Here is a 25,290-nt window from a genome sequence, read left to right on the forward strand (position 1 = left end):
CTTTTAACAACAAGATAAAACCTTGTGACTCGGAGAAAGAACTGCTGTCATTTGCTGGATTTAATAAATCTCTCCTGGGACAATAAGCCTGTGATAAAGCCAGACAAAGCCTACTGCTTAAAAGTTATTTTGGCAGGTGGAAAAGAAAGACGTTCTGTCATTGCGGTTCAGGGCAATGCATATTGCTGAGCATATGGAAACCTTCCTGGAATCCACGTGGGAAGAAGGGAGGAGGGGAAGCATTGCCCCGCACAGCCCACAGTCACGGACTCAGGGAGGGACTGGGCCTTGTACTGGGAGCCCAGCACTGGGCCCTGTGCCCAGAATGGGGTCACCCCAGGCAGTGCCCAGCATCGCTGCTGTGGCACGGTCGGCCAAGCTCCATCCGCCTGGAGCTCCATCACACCCCAGCACAGGCACCCAGTGAGCACACATGTCTGGCAGTCACAGAGCCAAAAATATGGGCCAGAAAAGGCTTGGAGCTGTGAGCAGGGAATTACTCTCCTGCATTTTGTTTCCCAGAAAAATTGCACGTTCTTTGAAGGAGAAATTGTACATTCTTTGTAAAAAGAAATGTTTTCTGCAGACACTTACCTTTATCACCAGTTTGTCCTCTCCTCAAGTGGTGACAAACTAGCCACATACACCAGAAAGTTGTAATAATACCTTTCATCTACTTAATACCCTAAGAGCTCAGCAATGATGTAATTTAAAGGTAACAACAGACCATAGAGTTTTTGGAATCTAAACATTTAGGTAGAGCATTTCATGATTGTGTAATAGTCTTTAAAAACTTTAGGGTCCATCAAAAATCTCCAGTTTGCATATAATTAATATACTAAGCATTAAGAGTTAAGAGCCAAGAGCCGATACTAAATTGAGACAGTTCTCCAGGAACATTTCAGATTTGCCTTGTCCATGCAGCTCTGGGATGGATCTGTGCAAGGGAATGGCACAATTTGTGGTGGTCACACTGCTTATTATTTCACAAAGGGAATTAGCCAGGGTTCAAAAGGCAAATCTCCACCTGTCAAGGCAGAAAAAGTTCCCATATATATGTGTGTGTACGTAATTTATATTTATATTTCATGTCTGTCTATGTTTATATTTATCTGTTAATACTGACAGTAACGTGGGATAAAATGGGCCTCGCAGAGGTGATGAGAGCCTCTCTAAAATCTGCATGTGTGTTAAAGCCTTTGTAGACGTGGGCCTTGCTGTTATTTTAAACTTGCAGACTGGATCCTTCTGTGAGAAGCTGCCAATTCGTTTCCACCAGCCTGAGCACTTCCACCACACACGTGCTGATAACGAGCGGCCCAGGCCTGTCAGCCAGGATCTGCTACCAACCTGCAGCGAGCTGGATCAGAAAATGAAGGATACTATGGGGGAAAATTGCCCGAAATTGGAAAGGAGATAAGGAATTGAATAATTTTTCACTGACCCCCTGGTGGGGCTGAAGTAGGGTCTGTGTGCAGAGCAGGGTCAGTGTCCCCTGCTGAGGAGATGTCCCACCAGGCGTGCAGGGAACACCATCATCTGCCAGTAATGCTCATCCCATGGATAAGAATTGAAATTACACGGAAAATTGTCCCAGGCCAATTGCATGCCAGCATACACAATTATTGCCTAACAGACCTTAAACAATAGGCTGATTCATGTGCCATAGCCTAATTACCACGCTTTAGAACTAATTGCGAGGTGGGGATAACCAGCCCCAAGTGCTCAGCTGTCCTCAGCAGCCCCTTGGAGCATTGCTGGCCATGCCACAGCTTCGGGACATGCTCCTGGGGCCTGGTTTCAGACCTTTTCCATGCTAACTAATCAGTTATCAGTTCTATAAGGCGTCTTATCAGGGTGATAAACATCCCTTCCCATACATCAGACTGAGGACAGAAAGCCAGAGCCTGGCGGAGCAGACACGTGTGGGAGCAGGGCAGAGGCCAGAGGAGGCAGCCTTAACCCTTGTCCGTGCAGCAAGAGCAAAGGGAAGAGGAGATGCCACGAACTTCTGTTTGGGTGAGGGCTGGAAGCAATGACTGGGCCCCCTGAACTCCGTGGCACAGAGTAGATGACACTTTATGACGGATGGAGTCATAAGATTAGGTTAACTAAAGATTTTCATAGCAGCTAATGGGTTCAGAAAAATAGCTAAAGCTACTCAAATACATTTTGCACAGCCCATTAGGCTGCCAGGAAAACCCATTTGCTCGCTGAATAGCATCAACAGTCCACATGTTATTCACATTGTATAAGTACTATGAGATGAATTACATATAAAATTAATTTCACTGCTGAAGAAGGAACTGGCACAAGAAGTCACATTCTGGTAAGTTATTTCAACAAGTTACTTCTTTATCCTATGTTTATAAATGAAAGACAACAGACAAACATATTTTGTGCTAAATGAAATAGCCCTTAAAAAGAGCTCACCGTATTAATAAAAACAGCTTGGCTAGATGATAACTAGACAATACACTTTTAAAACACTATTTTGAGAGTAGTTTTGCATTTTGCATCCAAGTGGCAGAGTGAGAAGTTCCTGCTGAAGCCTGGGCATTATACCAAGGGAAGGCTATTTCATTTGCCTTCTCTACTTTCTAACTGCACTGTTTTATTCTATTATCAGGAATTAGTTGGGAAGCTTCCTCAAGATCCTTCTAGCTTAAAATTTCATAAACAGAACAAAAGTTAACACTGAGTCACTTATCTATGGGCAAAATGCGCGTTTATGCTTTTCCATATGGTACTGCAGTGCATAAATTCATACTTCACTAAGCACTACCCACATGTACCCTAAAGGGTTTATTTTTTCCTCTTTGACTAACACATGTTCGACAGCTTGAGTCAACCTGTAAAAAATTTATAAAGGAAGTAGCAGCCTAAAAAGAAAAGGTTTTGATGAAGACCTTTAATTTACTGTTGGTAAATCTGGGGAGAACACAGCGCGTTCCTCCCCAGCTGGCCTTAGGATGGCTGCGGAACGTGGTTGATGTTCAAGAAGCTGTTCAGTTTTTTGATCCTGATCCTTGCAAATCTGAAAATCTTTACCAAAACACAGCCCCAATCCCCCACTGTTCTAATGACACAAAATCATACAAATATACTTTTTTTTTTTTTTTTTTTTTTTTTTCCCCCCTCAGTTCCCGAGGTTAAGGAAGGTTTTTGTCACCTTTGGAGGACAACAGCAGCATCAGCAAGGATGAAAGCGAGGCAGACTCACTGCTTAACAACAGCCTTGATGTATTTCTGCCAACAAGGGCTGAGCCTGGCACTTCGGGGCTAAAACCACGAGCACCTTCCTAAATTAAAAAATAGAACCTGACAGTGTGGTTGGAGGAATTTGATCAGTCTCTGCCCTCTGTGGCAGCACTGTTCGTCTCTCCATCACCATGTCAGAGTGCAGCCAGGCTCTGGTGTTCGGGTAGTTGGCATTCACCGCCTCGCTCTGCCTGCTCCTGCTTCCCAAATTCTTATGTGACAAAGTCCCACAGTGGCCTGAAATAAATGATCCTTACTTAGAAAAAATCCTGCTGGCTGTAAGTAAACATTTACCATTTTAGTTTTAAATAATGCCAGAGTAAAATCACAATCATTAATATTCACTCTGTGATTTTGCTGTCTGCAAAATGAATACAACGTGTATAATAACCCAGGCAAAAATGGGCTATGGACTGTTTTTTATGGATTATTTTGAAAAGGCAGGCTTTTATATCAGCAGTCTTGTAAAAGGGGGTGTGTGTATACAAGCACGTCATCCTGTATGCTACACACTTCATGGTGAAAGGTATAGGATAAAAGCTGGCAGAATTTATGACGCATCCTGGCATCCAGGTACAAAAGACAAAGATCTTTAAGAATTAAGCCTGAAAACTACAAATCTCTGGCTCCCAAGAGAGTGCAATTCCTCTCAGGCAGTTGTCCCCCTTTTATAGGACAACTCTTCCACGCTGTTGCAGGTTTCTCAAAAAGAAAAGAAAAAAAACCAACAACAATAACACAAAACAAAACAAAACAAACAAAACCAACCAAAGCAAACCAAACACCTGTACAAAATGAAAATAATTGTCTCAGCTCTTGCTTGTGGTGCCTTACTGGACATATGTCACAGACTGCGCAACTCCAGTAGCAGGTTAATTTATGCTGGAAATAGCCTGGTTTATTCTGGTTGTGAGGAGCAGGACGCATGTTCCTGAGCTGCAGGGTTGTGATGTGCTCCCGCAGTCAGCACTGCAGGGCTCTGGACCCCCTGTGCACACCTCCAGCAGGGTATCTATCGCCTGGCCTGCGGCTGCCAAGGGGCACGAGTTACTTCCCTATCACTTCTTTCTTTTGCAGTTGTAACAGTGCCTACCTACATAGCCAGGGCTCAGAAGCACCTTGTATTTCGTGCACTTTTATCTTTTCCCCTAGTTTCACGCCGTTTGCCTGGGGCAGTGCCCTTGGCTGCAGCACTGGGGAATCCCAGGGTCAAATCCAGCTTTGTAAAACCGCTCTTTGATACCGTGCGGGCAGGGGAACAGCAGCAGGGGCCCCGTCAAACAAGGCAGCAAGGACTCAGAAAGCGTGGATACATCCTTGACTTCACGTGGGGTGAGCAGAATGGTCCCACTGCGCACCACCTGCACGCCACTGGCTGCTGTGGAGGAGTCCAGCAAGATTTGGTAGGGAAATAGTTGCTCCACCTCATGAAAATCTTGCCTTAACATGATTCTCCCGTCCCCATGGACTGAAGCTAAGGTATACTCAATATTCAGCCCAAAATAAAAGACCTCAGGCATGAACATGTCAGATCCAGCCCTCGTGGTGCCTGCCGTTGGCATACACGGAGCTCGTCTTGATTAGCTCAGTCTCTGGAAATGAGAACGGATAGTTCGGAACAAATACATCTAATGGTTACCTTGTGAGGGATTTCAGGCACGTTTTTTGCATCCTTGTGAAAAATGGCTAATTTTTTACTTCATTATATTGCTTCATAATATTTAGACCCTACCAAATTTGATGTATGCAGGCAGCATCACATGTAAATTATTACCCTTTTCAGCCATCTGTTCACTGACATCCCAAACTCCAGTCTTTTCTGCCATTTACCTCACTAAATCACTTGCATATGTCCAGACTGAAAAATAGATATATTTTTTACCTGCTGTCATTGGTGAAGTTCTTTCACACCTGCATTGCAGGTTCGAAAATGATTGCAGGCACATATACTTACTTTCTCTCCTGATCTCAAGAAACAGAATTTCGCCTTTTTTTCTTAGCATTCAGGTACTGTGCGAGCATGGTGCTAATAAAAGGATGGGGAGGGGGCAGAGGAGTCAGAGCTATAACAAGCTGATGACTACATATTCCTCAACAACAGCGTATTAATAATTGAAAATGAATTTTCAATTTTTTTTTTTCTTGGTCCTAATGACCAAGAGAGGATTAAAGGCATTGGCATATGCTGCACATGGGCTCTTCTGCTTAGCAGTGCAAAATAAAGCCTAGCCCTTCCGAGTGAGTTTCCAGCAGCAGTTGGAAGGGAAAGCCAGTACCGTTTTTATTTTATACAGGGACTATTTTTATTTTTGTACATTATATACAGCCAAGTATACTACAAGCACCAAAAAAAAAAAAAAAAAAAGTTGAGATCATTCTTAAGGGAAAAAAGTGAGAGTTCTCAGGCAGTAAAATTCTCCTTAAAAATAAAGTAGTAAAAATAAAGTAGTGATACAACAGTTTCTGAAAATAAACGTCTGATAAAAATACAAAGCTCAATGGCTATATTGAGACAGTGAAAAGGAAATAAATAGGAATCTTGGAAAATAAATGCACTGCCATGCACATGCTAACAGCACTCGTTAAGGCAGCACCATCGTGCTTCCTGCTGGAGCTCGCTGATTGTGGCACAGGGCAACTCGGGTGGTGTGGGCAGTACGGCTTCCTGCTAGCAGACACCTCAGCGAGTGCTGGGCTGTAAATACTGGGCATGCAGCACATGGGACCTTTCCAAAAATGCTGACCCAGGCTCAAAGCAAACACCCCCAAAATGCGGTGCATGGGTGCAGGGCCTGGGGCTGTGCAGGGGCAGCAGTGCAGCAAAAAAGCTCCTGGGATGAAGGTGAATAACCAACAGCAACAGGCCACAGGGCATGGCCTGAATTCGGCTGGCCTCAAGCTTTTATAATGCCATGCACACAGCTGCCCTCAGCGTAGCCAAAATCCATCTTTTTGAAGCAGTTTTGGAAGGGCCGGATACACTGTGGGCTGATGGTGGAATCCAGACTCTGGGGAGGCAAAGGCAGAATGCCCGCCCAGCTGGGTGAGGCAGTGTCTCACCCCTCGCCTTTATTAATCTGTTATAAATGATATTAATTACACGTGTAGCACAAAGTGCAATTATAAAAACATTTTGCTAAGCATCTTATCAAAAAGACTGTTTACCAAAAAACACTCAACTGTATCAAAGCCTTTACAAAAAGCTCTTAGAAATTAATAAAAATGTTTGATTAGTACTTTCATGGATGCACAGACTCTGTATATGGAAGCATTATAGTGCATTTAATTATATATAAAGGCAATTAATGTCACAAATAAAGACTAGGCTCTGAGTCAGCCTAAATAATTGTCATTATCTATCATATAGCATGTCCAGGAAACTTAACTCTGCAATGGTATTTATGAACAATAAACTTGGCATTAACATACTAATACAATTTGGGTTGGATTCAATCTAAATAATAAATGTCAAGAGAAGAACCCACTCCCATTCTTTGGGATTTTTTTTTTTTTACTGTAATCACGCAGGCTTTTTCCACAGTCTGTTCATCACGACGTAAGTGAAAAATGTATTCCCTTGGGTGTTTCCTCTCTATTGCATGCCAGAGACTGTGTGGGCACAAGTGCAGATAATCTTGCTGTGCCCCACAGCATTAGCAGTGCCACGGGGTGTTCTCCCCTGGTCCTGGTGGCTGCAGCTCTACTGGCTGTGCTCTTGTGCCCTTAATTTACAGCCTTGCGTGTCTGCCTGTCTGTCTCCTTTATACCCACGGAAGAGCTAGCTTTACTTAGTTCTACATATTTCCTGTTGCGCACACTAACATAAGCTCATGGCTTTTGTGGTGGGAAAATCCCACAAGCTTTCCTTGTCTAAACTGAGTCCTTCTTACTCAGGGAATGGCACGTCATCAACAGATAACATTTACATGCCAGAATACGTGATGCTACACACGCATATTTTCAGTTCACGGATACAGGACAAAAAACAGTATTGATACAAATGTGCAGGGACTTGTTAGTAAGACGAAGCTATGAAAACAAAGGTAACGCTGCACTGCTGGTAAGTACAGTTAATTGTAAAATAAAGGACCCTAAATGAAGCTAAGGGCTCATTTTTGGTTTGAAAATGTGTGGGTGTGATAGCATGGTGTAGCTTCTAGGATAAAAAAAAAAGATCAACGTTCTGCAATGTAACATCTTCACCACGTCAAAGCTGCTGGAACAGTGCCTCTGCTACTCACCTCTGTGACTCACTTCAGAGTTTTAATATATAGTGGCAGAGAGGGAGAGGTGACTCAAAAACGTAATAAAATTTATATTAGTAAACATCAATAGTCATCCATAAATACGTTAACACAAGCATAACTTTATGTTGGTAATAAATTATATGTATTTATGTATGCAGCACATATAGTTATCTATATATGAAAATACATACATACACACATGTACAGCTTTTAATGTGCTTCACTATATAGTTAGGTATAGCAGAGACGTATGAGTACAGGTCTGCTTTCCTGAATTCTACATGCTGTGCATGGAAAAACTGGTCAGATGCTGTACTTCCAGCTGTCCCAGCAGGGAAGCTGTACCCACAAGAGCTGGCCTGCACTGGCTTCAGCAGAAAGCTGCTTGTAGGAGGCACTGGTGAATGACAGTGATCAAAGCAAGCACATTCCATGTAGTACTTTGACATATGAAAATATTTCCAGACTTTTCATTCCTCCTTGATTTACTTACGTTTTCAGGCGGTGATCAGACCAGAAGGCTATTCAGGCTGGATAAATCATTTAAGACTGACTGTGGTAACGTAAAGTAAATGATAGAGAACTTTGATGCAGGCTCTGTGCATGTTCAGAGGAAATGCTGCGCCAACTGCAGTAAGATGTATAAAACATCAGCCAGCTCACCTTTAGCGAACAATGCAGCTCGTGAACTGGCTTTGGGCTGCCACAGTCACTTCGTGTGTGCCTGTGTGTGTGCACCTGCTTGAACACCCATACCTGGATATAAATAAAATAAGCGGGAAAATGAAATGCTCAGATTTTAGTTGCTGTTGGGTCTAAGGCAACATCACCTGGGAGAATAAATTAAAAAGGAACCCACAGCACTTCATCTCAACAGCACCATTTCCTCCACCTCCTCCCCATGACCCCCACACCAAAAAAAGGAAAAACAAACCAACAAAACATTTTTTCTCATTCAGGAAAAAAAAAAAAAAGAAAGAAAGAAAGAAAAAAAAAAGGTCTTAGTTTGAGCAAGAATCACTGTTTGATGGCAACATACTTATTTTAGCTGGATGCTGTCCTTGTGATTATGGACAGCGCAGAGAAAATGGATAATGTTGCAGAGCCTCTCTGTCTTCATTATTTGTTGGGCTGATAATTCATTTCTTGCTAACAAAGCCTTTACTTGAGCGGAATTTAATCTTTTGTCTGCTGTAATTCATTATTGTATCTATGAATATTAAAACAACCACAAGAAGGCCTTGCCAGGATCTATCCAGCCCACATGCTTATACGCATGAAGAGTCAATCAAGGTCTGACACAGAGGTCTTCATCACTATGCACTGTGGCCCATCCTGCAGCTGTCAAAGTCTCTTTTGATGCTGATTAACTTCATCAGTATAATTGATCAAGTTGTCTAGAGAAAATGGGAGGCTAAATACTTTCCCAAGTAATCGTCACATTGCACCCAAAATACTGTTACTATGCTGCAGGCAGCGTGCAGGTGCTGTGCTGCAATTTGAATGAGTTTCCTCTCACCTCTTGTCTAAATCCTTTCCCTTTTTTTCCCCCAGCTTACTCAACAATTGCCTGGTAGATTGACTTTCAGTAGCTGTTGATTTAACTGCTTTTTAGTGGCTGTTGAAAATAATATCCTTCAAAGTCATAAAGAAGACTCAATAGTGGAAGGGAGCTTCAGAGACCGAGAAACACAGAGGGGAGGACTTTCTCTGCGTGACTGAACGTTAGTTTTTGGGGTTTGTTCTGGATCCTAGTGCTTGAAAATGCATTTTATTTTTTCTCTCTGAAAGTAGCTTACCATACCTACCACATTTGCTGAAATCTCTCGAGAACAAAGTTGCTTTGGGTTAGCACGTTGTCTCTGCTCTTGAAAGGGTCCGTAATAAGAATAGTCTGTGCAGCTCTGTGATGTAACAACAACAATAATAATAATTCAGAGGTAACAGAAGCATTTCCTGTGCTATCCCTGTTGCCAGAGCCACATTCATTTTGGCTTTCCCCATTTCTGTGTTCCTCCATTCTTCTCCTGCACACCAGTTTCAGCTCATGCCCCCCATCTGATGTGACAGGGCCAAAGAGTGACTAGTCCTTTCCTCCAGACTCATCAGGGCTGCGCTGGTGGAGACGTGAGGAGAAAAGCACGTGCAGATTGCATTTTGAGAAGCTTCCTGTGCTGTGGATGGCTGCAGTTTTGAGGCCCAGTCTGGCACATGTTAAACAGGACTTGCTTTCAGTAGCTGTGGTTCAGGTCTTACAGAGCCCGAGGGCCTCTCCGCCAGGCATTGGGCTTTCCACGCCTGACAACGCCATGAAATAAACTGTAGTCACAAGGGGGAAGGGGGAGGGAACAACTGAAAAAATATATTTATTGGAGTAAATAAAAAAAAGTTAACCAAAACCCTTTATTGATACATTCTTGGATAATATCACAGGATCGAGAGAATGGAAAGGAAGGGAGGAGTTTGCGGCAAAGATCGGTTTCACTAAATTGGCACATAAGCAGCAAGATTAACGAAATTACTTATTACAAACAGTATAAAACATACATGCTTTTGTAAGTCCTTATCACACTGGTCAATCATGGTGGGGCATCAACAAAGAAAAAAACTTCAAGACATGTAAAAGCCATATTCTTTCTTCCAAATATCATAAGAATTATTGAAATTATTGCAAAATAGTCATATACCTTAAATAAAATAACAAAATAGAACACAAATACAAATATCAAACATAAATTAACATGTACCATAAAATACATTACTGGCATGCATTCCAAATATCAAGACCTGTACTAAAACTCGGCAAAAATCCTGTCTGCTTCCTCTGCAGCCCATCGAAGTTGTGAAGGGGGGGTGGGGGGCTAACTTCGCCAGCACAGTTTTTGGTCTTTAAATTCTTTTGTTTGTTTCATTAAAAAAAATAACGTATATGGATTGCAGTGATACAGTAGCAATCATACAAGTCATGTACATAGGTCTTTTAAATCCGTAGATTTTTATTATTTTTTTTTAATGTTCCGAGTCTGAGAGAATAGGGCCTCAATGAAACTGTGCATTCAAAAAAAACAAACAGTGAACTCGAAACGACATGGATGGCCATATGCAAAAAACCCTCACAAACTGTACAGAAAGTTCAAAAACTTGCAGTCTGGAAGTACATAGAAAGACAGAATTAGCCCCTGTGAGTCCTCGCAGCCGCACGCGGTCCCCCGGGGAGCCGCTCCTCCCGCGTGGCCACGGCGGCTCCCGCGGATGGAGCAGGGCCAGGGCCAGGGCCGGGGCCCACGGCAGCGCCTCGCTGAGCCGAGGGCGACGCGGGGCCTCCACGGAGCGGCCGTGGGGAGCGCGGCTCCTCGTGCGCGGCCTGAACCCCACTGCCCGGCACGGGCGCCCCGCGGCCAGGAGGAGGCCCGTGCCCGCGGCGGGTGGAAGTCCTCCTCCGTCCTCCGCGCCACGTGGCTGAGCGGGCTAGATAACCAGGTTGTTATAACTGACGTACTTCTTTTTTGCAGCAGGGCCTGAAAGAAAACCGGCAGACAGTCACCAAAGCAGTTGGCAGAGAGACGCTTTGGAGAGGATTCTTGGTGGTCCCTCATTTTGGGTGGCTGAGGAAAGCTACCTGAGATAGCATGGGAGTGGGCGGCAGCTCTGCTGCGTTGGTTGGGTTAGCAGCGAACCCGTCTCTTCAGACGGTTGTGCTCACTGACATGAGTCCAGGCGGACTGCTGCTGCGGCAGCTGAAAGGCCGTCTTGCTATCTACCAGCAAAACTACCAGAGACTGATTTTTTTATGCTCTCCCAGTTTGTATGGCTTCACTGCTGAGACACCATAACTAGGTGCCATTATAATTTTTTGGAAAGAATGGTGACATTCCCTCCAGCTTCTTCGATCTTCTGGACTACGTTTGGTTTTCTCATGGGGAAAAAAAAAATCTTATTCAGGATTTATGACTTCTGAGATTTTTACCATGTGGGGATCAAGGTATCTGCTTTCTTAATTATGACCTTCAAATCAAATCTGTTTGCAAACAAACTAAAACCAGTCAGTAACTACTTCATGAATGATGCTACACATTGCTGTCAGTAAAAACTGAAAATAGTTACAGCTAAATACAAAGCACAAAATTGTGCAATGGCTTGGCAACACTGACAGTTTAGGGACCACGGTAACATGTTCTGCATCAGGCATATTAACAAAAATATCACTATTTATATGTAAATTCTGTAATGAGGATGTAACGACATGTACTGGCTTATGGGATTTTATATTGAACTGTGTTCCAGTGAATACAGAGGTCGTTCTCTTCTTACTCACTCCTCTAAAAACACGTGTATGAAGTATGCATGCTCTTGCTGGAAAGATTAAAATCCAATATTCTGACTAAATGAGTTATTGTGAGAGCAGTTTATACTATGGATATTCTTGAAAAGTTAGAATTACCAATCATTGCTGTTATTATAAACTATTCTTATTCAGCATTTGTGGTTCTTTTTTTTTAGAGCAACTTTGAGTCAACAAAATACATTAATGTGAATTATAATCAACTATGCACAGAATAACTGAATATATAAACAAACCTGAGCCTCAGAGCATCCCCTGATACACATTTGGAAGATAAGTAAGAGAAAGGGATGAGGCTGATTTTCTGGGACTGCTGAAAGCCTTTTGCTTTTTTGTGCCTTGGCCACTGCCCATGCCAGACGAAAAGGTGGGACCAGCCCTTGAGAGCATCCTGACTGCTTCAGACACCAGACACACCTCCCTTTGCTACTTGAAGTAAGGGCCTTTTTGCTCTTGGCATGTCTTATAGTCAGCAGCATTATTAATCAGACACCACTCTTAATTTTTCAGGTGGCACGCTTTTCAGAAATACTTACTTCAGTAAGGACTGGCTCTCCACCAACAGTACAGAATATTTTGAGATTATTATGAATGAAGGTGCAGTCAAATGTATACATTTTTCACAGTGTTCACTATCTTCTTTATAGAAAAAGAAAAAAAGCATTTTTACTTCTAGGTATTTTCAAGATTGTCATTAAAGAACCTCCTGCTCTAAAGAACCTACTTTACAGTATTATTCTCAAAGACCATTTATCTGTTGTACCACGTTCTACACAGGAATTAGTGCTGTGTGTTCAGTCTAGGTCTGATCCTGCAAAATGCTGATCTTCTTTAGTTCCATTAACTTCTCTGGGGCATAAAGGTACTCAACACACAGGAAGATAAAACTCATTATTCTGCAAGACTAGACCACAAATATCCAATAAACTGTGGTATACTATTAAATGCTGAAGTGAGGTAAAATGCAATGGGAAAAAAAAAGTATAACCAGGAAATGGGTTGCAAAGTAATTACATGTATTATTTTGTGATCTACTTCAGCTTTATTCATTACATGCTCCAATTTCAAATAGCAGCAGAGTTCCTATAATAAGGAGAAGGATTTTGATACTTTCCATTGCTGATTCATATAATGTCACCCCCTCTAATGCTTACAGGGCTTTTACTCTACCAGTCAGCAAACCTGAAATTTTGCTTGATGAGTTTTCTCACAATTTCTACCACAGCCTCTCATTTCTCATTTTCAATATGACAACGAACCACCAGTGCCAAGTGAATTCAACTAAGCGATATTTTTGATAGTGTACACTTCTGTAACTCCCCCGTGAAAAGATGGGCTCCACGTATCCCAGCTCTAGACAATAAAATTATCTCTGGCACTTCTCTGTTTCAACAGAAAAATGTAGTTGACATAAGTATCATCCATAATTCAGATAAAGTGATCAATAAAAGCTTCATGGTTATTTTAGGAGAGGAAAGACATTTTTCCCTGTTTTCTAAGACTGCTAGACCAGAGGAGATCACATCTCTCCTTACGTAGCTGCTCCTGCACTACCTCCAGTAACTTGAAGCTTAGTTGATGTGTGCCTTCCAAACAAGCTCCAATCTTGATATGAAGATTTCAGCAACAGTCTACCTCAACTGAGTCTCTATGGAGTGTCAGATATTCATTATTACTGGGCAATTAGCACCAGGTACGTATTTGATTTTTCTCAAAGAAATTAATTTACCTGAAAATGGGGAATGCTAATGAAACACCAGCATCACCAGAATTCACCATGCTTTAATCCATGATACATCAGCAATCCCCGTTCTTTAAATGGAAAATAGATACAGATCTCATACACTGTGTTATTGTTACATGTTAATAGATGATGACTTTCCAACAGTGAAAGCAGATTGTCTTCTTGCACGTAACATATACATGGTAATTAATATACATATAATTATGTCAACATCAGCTGGCCACTGACTTAGATGTATTGGAGGTGAGCCAATAGCTGTGGTATGCAGAATGCACAATGCTGCACCGAGCCTTCTGTACAGATACACATATCAACTGCATCCCCATTTCCTGAGATCAATGGCACTGTGTACAAGAAAGCAACAACCAACACTTGCATGTGAGCAAGGAGTTGTCCTCTTAATTATGCACTGTACTTTTCCCTGTTCTCCACGAACAGAGCCCCACTCTCCTCATGTGCCCAGTTCAGGATGCCCTCACGGAGCCTGCAGCCACACAATCCAGCAAGAAGGATGTGTTCACACTTACTGTAGTTATGGAAATAAGCCTGTGTATTAGCACATGGAAATATCTGCACTTCTTTAAAACACAATAATTTATTAAAACTCTTCCCTTTCCCACTGTTATCTGACCTGCCTGACAGGTGGGGGGGCAGTGATAGTGTAGACCTGTCCCCTGCCAGAAGTGGATAACAGGATTTGAAGTAACTGCATCGCCTGTGCCAACAACATATTAAAAACAAATACACAGAAGTGAAAATCCTCTTTGGATATATAAGTTTCATCACTTGACTGGTTTTCATTATCTTGAGCACAGGCCACAAAGAAAGAAGCTCCCACAGCATCCAAAAGCAAGGCAGATCTGTCAATACTTGCTCAGAGTGAGATTTAATCACTTTCACTTCAATTTTATGCACATTTGTTACCTCTGCCAAGCTTAAAGAGAAAAGATTTAGAGTGCAGAAGATGAATTTTATTACAGCCTACAGGCATCTCAAGCTATCAATGGTATGAAGCATGGCCTTAGTACTTCCAGCACCGAACAAGAGCTGACATCATGATGGCTGTGAGGCTGGATCTTCTGCTCTGATTTCCTTTGTAGTTGCTGTGGCATATCATGCTTACCTCATCTTTTTTTTTCTTTTTTTTTTTTCTTTTTTTTTTTTTTTTCTTTTTCCTTGGAAACCTGTATCATCCATGCCAGGTAAAGCTGTGGCTGATTATTAGACTCTACTGCTGGTCTACCTAAAGGGGAAATAGATACTCGTGGCTCCCTGTGGCTCTGTGCTGCAAGACAGAGCTATCCATATGTTCTTCTGACTTTAACCAGGGAATACATGAGAAGGAATTGAAAGCAACAAACCTAAATATTTTTACATTTTTGCCCAAAACCACAAAAAAATTTAAATTTAATATCTAAATGTAAATAAACCCTTACATCACATTTTCATATCTCTTCTGTTGTGCTCCCTATCGTATACTCTCTTGGCAACTTATCTACTATACAGATGCCTACACTTGTATAAAAAATACTTCACTGCCTGTGTTGGGGGTAGTTGCTTGTCTGAACTGCAGCTCGAACCGCCTGACTTTTATGCAGATTAGCACACAGAACCTCATGTTTTAATAATAGAATACGAATATATTAAATTACAAATATAACATTAGTAAAAAAGTGTGTTCCTCCGTAATTGCTTTACAGCCTTCTCTTCTCATAAATTATATCATATTTAGCTGTCATATTTCCTTGTCACTCTCAGCAAAGCAGCAACAATTAGCGATTCGATGCTGAACACAACCATAAATAGCAGCGTTGTTTGAGTCGCCAGGAGGTTTGTCAGCAGATCACGAATTACAACAGGGAGTGAGAAGTTGCTAAAGAGATTGTTTCTTTTTCCTGATTACTAATTTATCCGGTACACAAACGGCCTGCTGGCAACCTGGTGACAAGTTTAAAGACAACGCCAGGCGGCTGCTCCTCCCCTGAATGCCGAAGGAGCGATACCTCAGTGCCACACGGCGCTGCCACCTCGCTGCCCCTGACAGCAGCCACACAATCCATCCCCACGCCCAGCCCTGTCCCATTTGACATGGCACCTAGAAGACAGGGTCCTGCTCCGAGGATAAATGCTGTGGGAAGGAGGCCTTTCTCCTCGTGTAATTTTATCATCCACCTGTTCTTCACAGCTCCTGCAGTGTAGTGTGGGACGTGCTTCTGGTAAGTACGTAGCAAAACATTGCAGTACCCAAAGCACTCAGCTGAGCTTATGAATAATTTTCACTTCTGCTTAAAAGCCTTGCTGAACTGCAATATACCTGGTAGCAGCACATTAAGAAGCGTGGATGTTAAGGTCGATTTTTATTCCTTTTCTAATATGTGCAGAGCATATTCTGATGAGCATGGCCCTCCAGACTCCCCACGTAGGATAACTGCATTGATTTGCTTTAGGAATTTCTGAAGTGCCTGGTGGAGGGAAACCCAGAACAGACCAGAGCAAAGGCTGAAAAAGCACGTTATGCAGAACTCCATGAAGAGGGACAAGGACTGCTTAGAGAGTAAATGCACTTTGGAAATTAATAGAAAAACAATTATGAAATAGAACTGTATGGATTTATACAGTCATCACATATCTATTTAGCCACTCTTGTGACACGCTGTGCATTATGGCATGTATTACTAATATATGACTTGTAATCTCCACAACATGCTAGAAAATTAAAAGCAGAATGAAAGTGGGTGGTGTCAATTGTATTTTAAGTTTGCCTTTTCCTTACATTTTTTAATGTCTCAAAATTCTTAATATGATATTTTCTCTCCGCTTACCTCTTGGATTTTTTTTTTTTTTTTTGGGGGGGGGGGGGGTCAGTATTCAGAGTGATCTAACCATGAAATTCTGAAAGCCATAAGGGCAATACCTGCCTGGAAACGCTGTGACAGATTCCTGCAGGCAGCAGTGCTGCCCCCTCTTCCCAACAACATTAAATCCAGGGCCAGGGCAAGGAGATGCTCCCATGGGCGTTATCCACGAGAACTCAGAGCCCGTGGAAATCCCACCTTGCTGTGCCCTCTCGCATGCTCTGCCCATCGGGAATTTCAGCTAAGGAAAGCTCAGGAAATGCGAGCTTGGATTTTAGTGACGGATGTTCTGCATGTTACAGCAGCAGCAAAAATACATGCAGTGAGAGCGAGCGAGCAAGAGGCCTGAGGCTGGCTAATTCTGTAGCAGAGCAGGAATCTCTGAGCAGTATAATTAGTTCATTAAATGCCATCAAAGATTGCTCAGGAGGACAGAGGGGAGCGTGGGGAGAGCTAATGGCCCCAGGACAGTACGGCGAGGGCCGGGGAACACTGCTCCAGCAGGAAGCAAGCCCAAGTTTCCATTTCAGCTTCACAAGCTCCAAACCCAAATGTGTTTTTTAAGTGTGACCATCGGTACATTTTGTGTGAATTGGTATCCAAGGCACAGGACCCTAAATTGTCACTGCAAATAGGATCAAATTAAGCAGCCGCAGACACGGAGCATAAAATCGAGAAGGAACTGAAATGGCATAAGAGGAAAAAGGGGCCGAGTTGCTTAGCAACCCTAACCTCTTCTTGTGGATTTGTGAGTCCAGAAACATCGGCACCGCCGACATTTGTTGCTGGTAATGTAGGGGAGCTTTTCCACACCACTGCGTGACGAGGTCTGGTGGGTGCTGCAGTGGTAAGGAGCACGGGACGGTGCCAGGTGAGGACCAGCCCCGGAGTGATGAACAGGATGGCAGGACGGGCTGCTCTAGCATGGGTCTGCCATGGGCCAGGAGCACAAGGGGTCCAAGGCTGTGTCACTGTCACTTTCCATTCATGGGCCTAAACCCATGGCAGCCCACGTGGTGAAGTTGGTCCACCTGAGAAAAGCCATTCCTGGAGGTACCCAACAACGGTTGTGTATCTCCATTCTCATCTATAGGTGAGGGAGGTCAATGTAAGAGGTCACTGGCTTTGCACAGTGACTATATTTTCTTAATTTACTCAAGCAGTGTACTGGAGCAGCCAATTTCCTGGATGGAAGTGATACTGCTATCTGGATGGATGACAAAACCAGCTTTCAGCCTGTTGGAGTGCCAGCAACTCCCCAAGCTCCCCACACCACTATGCTGAGGCTGTTTTCCTATCAGAGGTGTCAGAAGCCCTCTGTGAGCCTAAGGTCTCAGGTATGATGTGATCAGACTGAGCTTGGCCAGTTTGGCATAGGCACGAGTGTGTAAGTGAAGTTACACAACTGGCCTGCAGTTTGATTAAAGCAATGCTACGTTAATTATAGGCACACTTGTCTCAGTTGTGCCCCAATGGAGCAGCCCTGGACGTACTGTGCCTGCCCTGTCCCTGTGCAGTGGTGGCAGGAGGGGGGGAGGGAGAGGAGACCTGTTGCAAGGAGAAAAAATAATTTTAAAAGCTGCAACTTGTCTGGAATGCCAGTAAGCCAGACCTCCCTCCCAGCAGCTCTTCCCCAGCACAGCTTTTACTTTCCTCCTGCTCACAGCCCCCTTCCCGTCCACCTGCCAGGACGTCCTCAGCAGTCAGCTGCAAACCCAAAGAACCTAAAGCGAGCACGGCGATGCTGACCTGCAGCACACATTTCCCATTTTCCTTGGTGGCCAGGCTGAGTGGCCCCAGCACTCCCAACCCAGCTTGGGGACCCCCGCGGCTGCTGCAGCCACGAGAGGAGCCCACAGATCCCAACAGCCAGGGGCATGGGGTTCCTCACCCCGCCGTCAGGAGTCTTGTGGCTTTGGAGGCAGTCATTCATCTAAGATCCTTCTGTGCAGATAACATTTAAATCAACTTATACGCTGCAGTGATGTTTGTCTGTGCAGCCTGAGTCACCAGCGATGAGCCCCGGCCCTGGGGGAGCTGGTGCCACGTTTGGCCAATCGGCAGCCCTGGAGGAGCTGCTCCTGCCCAGGGCTCGATCTTTTTTTAAGAACTAAGAGATTTTTTCACTGCTAATCTCTTCTCGAGGTTTATTCATTTGAACTGAAGTGCTGTAGGTTGCCGGGCAGTTACCACCAAAACAATAAAATGCACCAGGTATTAGGAATAGCCGTAAAAGTCTGCCAAAGGTAATTTGAATATTTCCTTCAGATCTTCTTTGAGAGATGAGTTTTGCTATCAAACAATTTCCAGTGCCATTATGGGATCTGTTTTGACTTTGCTGAGATACATTAGATTGGCTAAAGTACTCAAGGGATAGTGCTAGAAGACGCTTGCAAAATGCAGCTTGAAAAATTGCCTGTATCAGCCATGGCTGCGCACCTCTCCACGGAGGAGCCAGGGCTGTCTGCAGTGGGTTTGGCATGCAGAGGAGGTGTTCCTGCTGCTTAACATAGAATATGTTATCTGTGAGATTCCTGCTAGCAGGGAGGAAGAAAACACATTTATGTAGTCAGGAAGATGAAAGTATTGCTTTTTTTTTTTTTTCCTTGTGTATTTATATAAAGCAAACAGCTTGTGAAAAAAAAAAAAAGTACACAAAAACCATGAAAAAAACATGGAATAAGGTACCTGAAGCAAAATTCTTCAAATTAAGGATAGCTGTTTTGTGAATATGAATAATAAAAAAGTCCTGCAGATTTTAACAGCGAAAAAAACAAAAACAAAAACTAACAAGGTTCATTAGATAAATGTAGAACAACTAATTTGACTAGCTTCAAAAATTAACAATATATGTTCTGATATTTCTTTGCAGTTTTCACAATATAACTGTCCTCTCATTTTCAGCTTCTATACGTTTAAAAAGTTTGCAACAAAATGCAAATACCTTTGTAGAACCTGATTTGCTGCACAGGCTGCACCAAACGGCCATGCGGGGAGTGGTCAAATCCACACCAGGCACCACTCTCGCTGCCAGCTTGTGAGAAGTGGTCTGACTGCCTTCCTCTGACTGTACACCAAAATGGACAATGGATATGAAGAACGGTACCACCTCTACTTGGGAAGCAAAACCAACCTGGTGGCAGTAGCTTTTTAAAGTATCCCACCACTGTAATTCACCTGGTGCTGTGAGGAAGAGGTGCTGGCATGGAATTCAGTGCTGCAGAGAGCACCTGGTGGGATGGCAAGTGGTGAAGAAAATCCTAATGCTGCTGAGATCATCACACATTGGGTTGGACCATACAGGCAAGTTTTACCTAGTGGAACTACATATCACAGTACTTAAGGTTAGAAGTCTAATGAGATACCTCAAGAAGATCAAATGCATCAAAAGGAAAAAAAAAAAAAAAAAGGAAAACCAAGACAAAATGAAACAAACCAAACCAACCAAACAAAAATACACCAAATAAGCCTCCCCCACACACAGCACTTGGGAAGGCAAGGCCAGCTTCTCTACTGGCTCAGCTCTACGAGCTCAAACAAGGTGATTAGAAACCAGATGCCCAGCCAAGTTTCACCACTGAATGCCACTCCAGTGCCTTGCTTCCAATCTGCAAAATAGTGATAATGTTTATAAGCTCCTACCTCAGAAAGAAATCATAAGGTGAACGCTAATGCCCAGAAATCTTGAACAAAGTGATTAATGCCATCAGAGCACAATCAAAAATAATAGCCTGAGCAATCTTGCACTTCAGCGCTGTTTTACATACATTTGATAACCTGGATTCACCTGGTTCACTTCCGTTGCTTTCAGAATGCAATTAAAAGTGAAACAATCACTTCAAATTATTAGAATAATTATGCTTATGCAAGTGCATGCAAATGTAATATACAGAGTAGGGCTGGGTAAATGCTGCATACAGATTTCTATCTAAAGAGTGTTCACACATCCCTCACTTTACACAAACATATTTCTCTCCTAAATTTGTCATATTCTAACCAGGACTACATTTTTCCTTTAAGGCTTTCTTCTTATTAGCCCTTTTAGAAATGGATATTTACCCTGTCTATTATATAGCCCCTAGGCAAACTCAGCCTGCGTAGCTAGTGAAGTGAATTATATAGCTACACTTGAAGTGAGCCTTGTACCCAGGGGATTGGCAAAATATCGTGCCGAGTAGTGCCAGGGCCATAAGTAACAATTACAAATATCCAGTATAATGGATTCTTTTAACTAGGATTGCTTTGAAGTCCCCAGAAGGATTTAATAGGAAGTAAAAGTGTGACCTTGCCAGTTCCCCAGAGCACATTGGGATTTGAAGAGGGTTTTTCTTTAAACAAAAGTCCATTTTAGCTTATAAGGATTTCAAGTAGTAGCTGCTACCAGAGGCGTAGGTTTTTAATTCATTATTTTTTTATTATTTTTTTTTTTTACGATGTACTTTTTGTAAGGGCTGAGAATGTATCCGAAAGGAAGAATAATAAACGCAGTTCTTGGGTGAGATAATGGCACAGTGATAGAAAATCATCTCAGGTCAAAGTGGCAACTACATGACATTTTTATAGCTTAAGATAGTTTGTTAGGGTTTGAGTAGATAAAATGTTTGCTTTGTTGTTCTGCAGATGTATTAGATTGAGACCAATGGACTGTTGAATTTTTTTCTGGATAGGGATGAGAAAACTCTAAGCTCAGCCAATGCAGAGAAAGCAATTGTATTAGACAGATGCTTGCCTCACAGCGCAGAGCTGGGAAATTCTGACTTCATTTCCAGTCAGTAGAATAATACTCATTAATTTCAGTGAAGCAGGCTTTACCACAGTGAATCCCAGAAAAGATGGGATGCTTTTCATACTGATCACCTTAAAACCCACAAAAAGATGTAAAGATTAGTCGACAAAGTCAGTATGCACCATTGCACTCAGCACTCTCCTCCTGAACAAAAGAATGAATTGCTTCTGGGAAAGCTGGGCACAATTTCATGCAGTGCACTGGATCCATACTAAACCTCTCTCACACCCCACACTTCTCTAGCACAAGGGGTAAGAAATACGGGTGTACATGGCTTTGCCTAATGACACGGCGTTACCAGTGCGCTTCCCTAACTTTGCCATGTGGACAGCAAACAGAAGCTGGCGTTGTGAAGACAAGCAAGGAAGCAATCCTGCAGAACGTAGCACAAAACACACCCTGTCCGTGTTTAAAACAGCTCAGTGGTGATGTCCCCTCCCAAGCTCCAACTCTGCAGACCAGCATGGCCTGGCATTCTGCAGCTGGAATCCTGCTCCTGCCTGAGTGGAGGGCAAAGCACCTGCTGGCCTCAGCAGAGTCGGTATTGCTCGCAGTAAAAGTTTACAGTGTAGTATAAAATTACTGGGCAAAGTTATTGGCTTCCGGCAGTGTTCCTGTATCATTTGTCCATTTGGACACAGGGAGCACTCCCGTGTTTCTTGTGCTTCTCTGCATCCAGCCATGCAACCCATGGCCCTTTTTCCCTGCCAGCAGCCAAACCATCACCAGCATCTAAGGGGCTAGATGCCATTCCTGGTCAACACACGTCACTGAAAAACACCACCAAAACTCCATGGCCTCCCGTGGGGAGACACGCATCGGGTAAAGGTAAAACTGAGTCAGGGGAAATTTACTCCTCTGAAGAATATTACAAAGGTATGTTCCCAAATCAGTTCTCATCAGCTCTAAAAATAGGCCATAAATGAGATATGTGATACACGTTCCCCCTTTGCAACGCCAAGATAATATCATCATTTATGAATATTTACCAATGGAAGGCATAGTTCTCTGGAAACACACACAAAAGCATGTCATTTATTTCTCTGCTTCTGAACTACTTATGCTGATAACTCTGTCAGAGTCAATAAACTCCTTTTGTTAAGCTGGAAAGATGATCTAAACTACCTGCAGTGACAGACGCTGCTTTCCGTCTCCTCGGGACTGCGCTAAAAGATAATTTTTATCAGCCACACCTTTGAGTACTTTGCAAGATATTACTGAGGTAGGTGCCTTCAGAGACAGATTCAGAGGCTGCTGTCAATGTTAATTTTCCCATCTGAGCCATTACAGGAAAACATGACTTTGCCTCAAAGAACAGAAGCAGACATAACATTTATGGCCTGCAAAAGCATCATGTTTTTGCCTGAAAGATGCCTGTAAGACCGAGATTTTGAGTCAGGTAATAAGATTGCAATAGAAGAGGATTAGTTTTATCCTCCTAAATGAAAGCTAAAATCAACAAAGTATTGTACCGCTGAAGAACATCAATCCTAAGTGTGTTTGGCGGCATCTGTCTCCTATCGCCCGCCGGTTCTGCTTTGCAGATAAAAACTTCTGGGTTAGGTGAGGTCTGAAAGTGCCTGCTGCACCGGGCACTGGGATCAAAGAACAAACAGCAGAAAGCCTTATCAGTGCTCCCAGCAAATGAAAGATTGCAGAGAGGCTTAAAAAAGACCTCGCAGGAAGAACAGTCATGGCTCGCTGGAGCATTTATGCACTTAGGTGGGAGATGCAGCGAGGGGATCAGGTCAGGGAGCAGAGCCCCCTGATCCGCACAGATAGGGCAATAAGGAGCCAGCGGTGAGCTGATTCCCTGGGCAGCACAGCACCCATGTCTGCAGCACTGCCACAGCCCCGGCACACAGCTAGGGAAGAGCACAGCAGCTTAGGAAATGTGTTTCCAAATCTCTGTGAGATTGTGGCAAGGAAGAAACAAAACCAATTCATATTGCTCCTTAATTGGAACTGACATTAGAGCAAACATACCCATTTAAACTACATGTAAAACGCTTCAGTTTGAATACTGTTGACTGGAAAGATAACAAATGGTAGCAAATTATTTTCACCTGCTTAAAACAAAGTAATTAATAGTACTTTGGTTATCTTACCTGGAAAGCCAGGCTCTGCTGAGAGCTGTTAAAGCCAAGTGTGAAAACAGTTTGCATGAAAAATAATTAGAGCTATGACCTGAGTGATCCTCTAAAACATCCCGAAGGAGGCCTCAAGTCAGTGCTGTAAGAAACGATTCTTCCCTATCTCCTTCTTCTTGACTTTGTCCTACCTGGCTCCTAAGCACACCCAGTCCCCGTGTCCTTCACTGCTGCTGCTGCTCCCTGCCCTGTGCCTGTGGGCCCTGCAGCCCCCCCCCCGAACCTAGGCAGAAGCAAAGCTTTGCCCGCTCCATCACTCCTCCCGGAATCCAGAAAGAGCATTTCTAATACCTTTTTAAACAGTGCTCCTCTTCAGTCAGTCCCTATCTTGGCAGTGCCCCAGCACCTCTCCACACAAATCCCCGTTTTTTGACCCAAGCAGACGTACAAACAAAGACATTGTTAGAAAAGTGCCTATGCAATTAATCATTTGTTTCGTACACCCACATTCAGTATATACACCTCTACATGTCTAGCTACTATACCCATTCAGTGATCAAAGAACTGAAAATATTTTTGTAATTAATCATTATACGTAACAAAAATCAAGAAAAACAGAACACTGTGCAGCTGCCAAACAACAGGAATATAGAATTGAACAAGAATCCCATATTCAGCAATGGGTTTCATACAGAATCAAAGGTGTTTTCTATTTACTCTCTTAATGACTTAGAAACAATTCATTATTTGGCTTTTCCAGGTTTTCCTACCTGTGCACTCTCCTCCAAGCATCTCCCTTGGCACAGCAGGTGTAGTGCCCAAACCAGAGAGCTCACCAGGACGGGGGCTCCCTCAGAGCAGTCCATCTCCACTGAGCAGCTGTGGCACTCACAGAGTCAAATCCTGATTCATATTACTCAAAATCTGGAAATGCATACTATTTATTTATTTATTTTTAAATAGAAAAAAGAAAACGAGATGACACTTGGAGAGAAAAGTTTTGCAGAATTTGGATTTTGGCTGGAGTCGAACTCCCTGTCACCGAACTGCCCACCAGTGCCATCACTCATTCCCGAGCAAATGTAACCCTGCACCCGACGTGTGTGACAGCAAAACCTGGCAGCAGGGAGAAAAATGACATGGCACTGAAGATTGTTAAGCTGAAACTAGCCCAGGCCGTGAATGACAAGGTTGCACTGAATATAACCTCGCTGTGTTAGAGGAACAGGTCACAGTTTTATTTTACACAGCACTCAGTGTCACACTTACTGCTCCATTTGCTCTTCCAAGGAAGCACAGCTACCAAAGAGACTGAACAAGTATGTCTGCAGCTGGTGGGTAACTGGATTTGGGAGCAGAGAGGAGGCTTATGGAGCTCCTGCCCCAATGCTATGGGCAAGATGAAAGCTGTTCAAATGGCAATGTGTAGGGTGGTCAGCTGCGGGCCATTTCTGGCAAGATCCAGTGCCAGGAGGGTGGCAGTGTCCTGCTTCCCCAAAGGAGATGAAACTTCTATCAGAAAGTCCAAAAGGCAAAGTCCAACTGTGACTGCTCAAGGGTCGAGAAAGATCAATAGGGACACTCTTACTACTAGACATTGGTACACACGTAAAAGATATTTAAGACAGTATTCCCCCAGTGCTTTAGGATTTGGCATAGCAGCCAAATAGAAGAATAATACCATGTTAAACCAAGGGGCTCTTGACATTAAAAAGATGCATGGCCTTCAAATGCTTTCACAGAGAACATGTGTGTGTGTTTCTTGGTTTACCTAGGTGCTCGGGAGATGCCTGCTGGAAAGCAGAAGAGGCTCTGTGCATGTGCACAGTGATCACCGCCTTCATCCCTCCCACGTGGGAAGCTGGAATTAGCTCAGCACCGAGCACAGGCACAGCCATGGCACTGCTGGGGTGCTTCCCCAGCTGAAGGGAACTGCCCTCCTCTTCTCCGGTTTTGCCTGCTCCA

General features: G+C 43.3%; 1 protein-coding gene across 4 annotated transcripts in view; it reads right to left on the reverse strand.

Moving 5' to 3' along the window:
- Positions 1-9,760: 9,760 nt before the first annotated feature.
- GRM7 (glutamate metabotropic receptor 7) overlaps positions 9,761-25,290 on the reverse strand; it is a 259,416-nt gene continuing 243,886 nt past the window's right edge. For all 4 annotated transcript variants that reach the window (XM_068694316.1, XM_068694313.1, XM_068694312.1 and 1 more), the window contains one exon: positions 9,761-11,026. Coding sequence is in view for 1 of the 4 variants with exons in the window: in XM_068694313.1 (XP_068550414.1) it covers positions 10,977-11,026 (50 nt within the window). In the remaining 3 variants the exon portion in view is untranslated. The remainder of the gene's footprint in view (positions 11,027-25,290) is intronic.

The sequence above is a fragment of the Anas acuta genome, chromosome 11, assembly GCF_963932015.1.
Source record: "Anas acuta chromosome 11, bAnaAcu1.1, whole genome shotgun sequence".
NCBI lineage: Eukaryota > Metazoa > Chordata > Aves > Anseriformes > Anatidae > Anas > Anas acuta.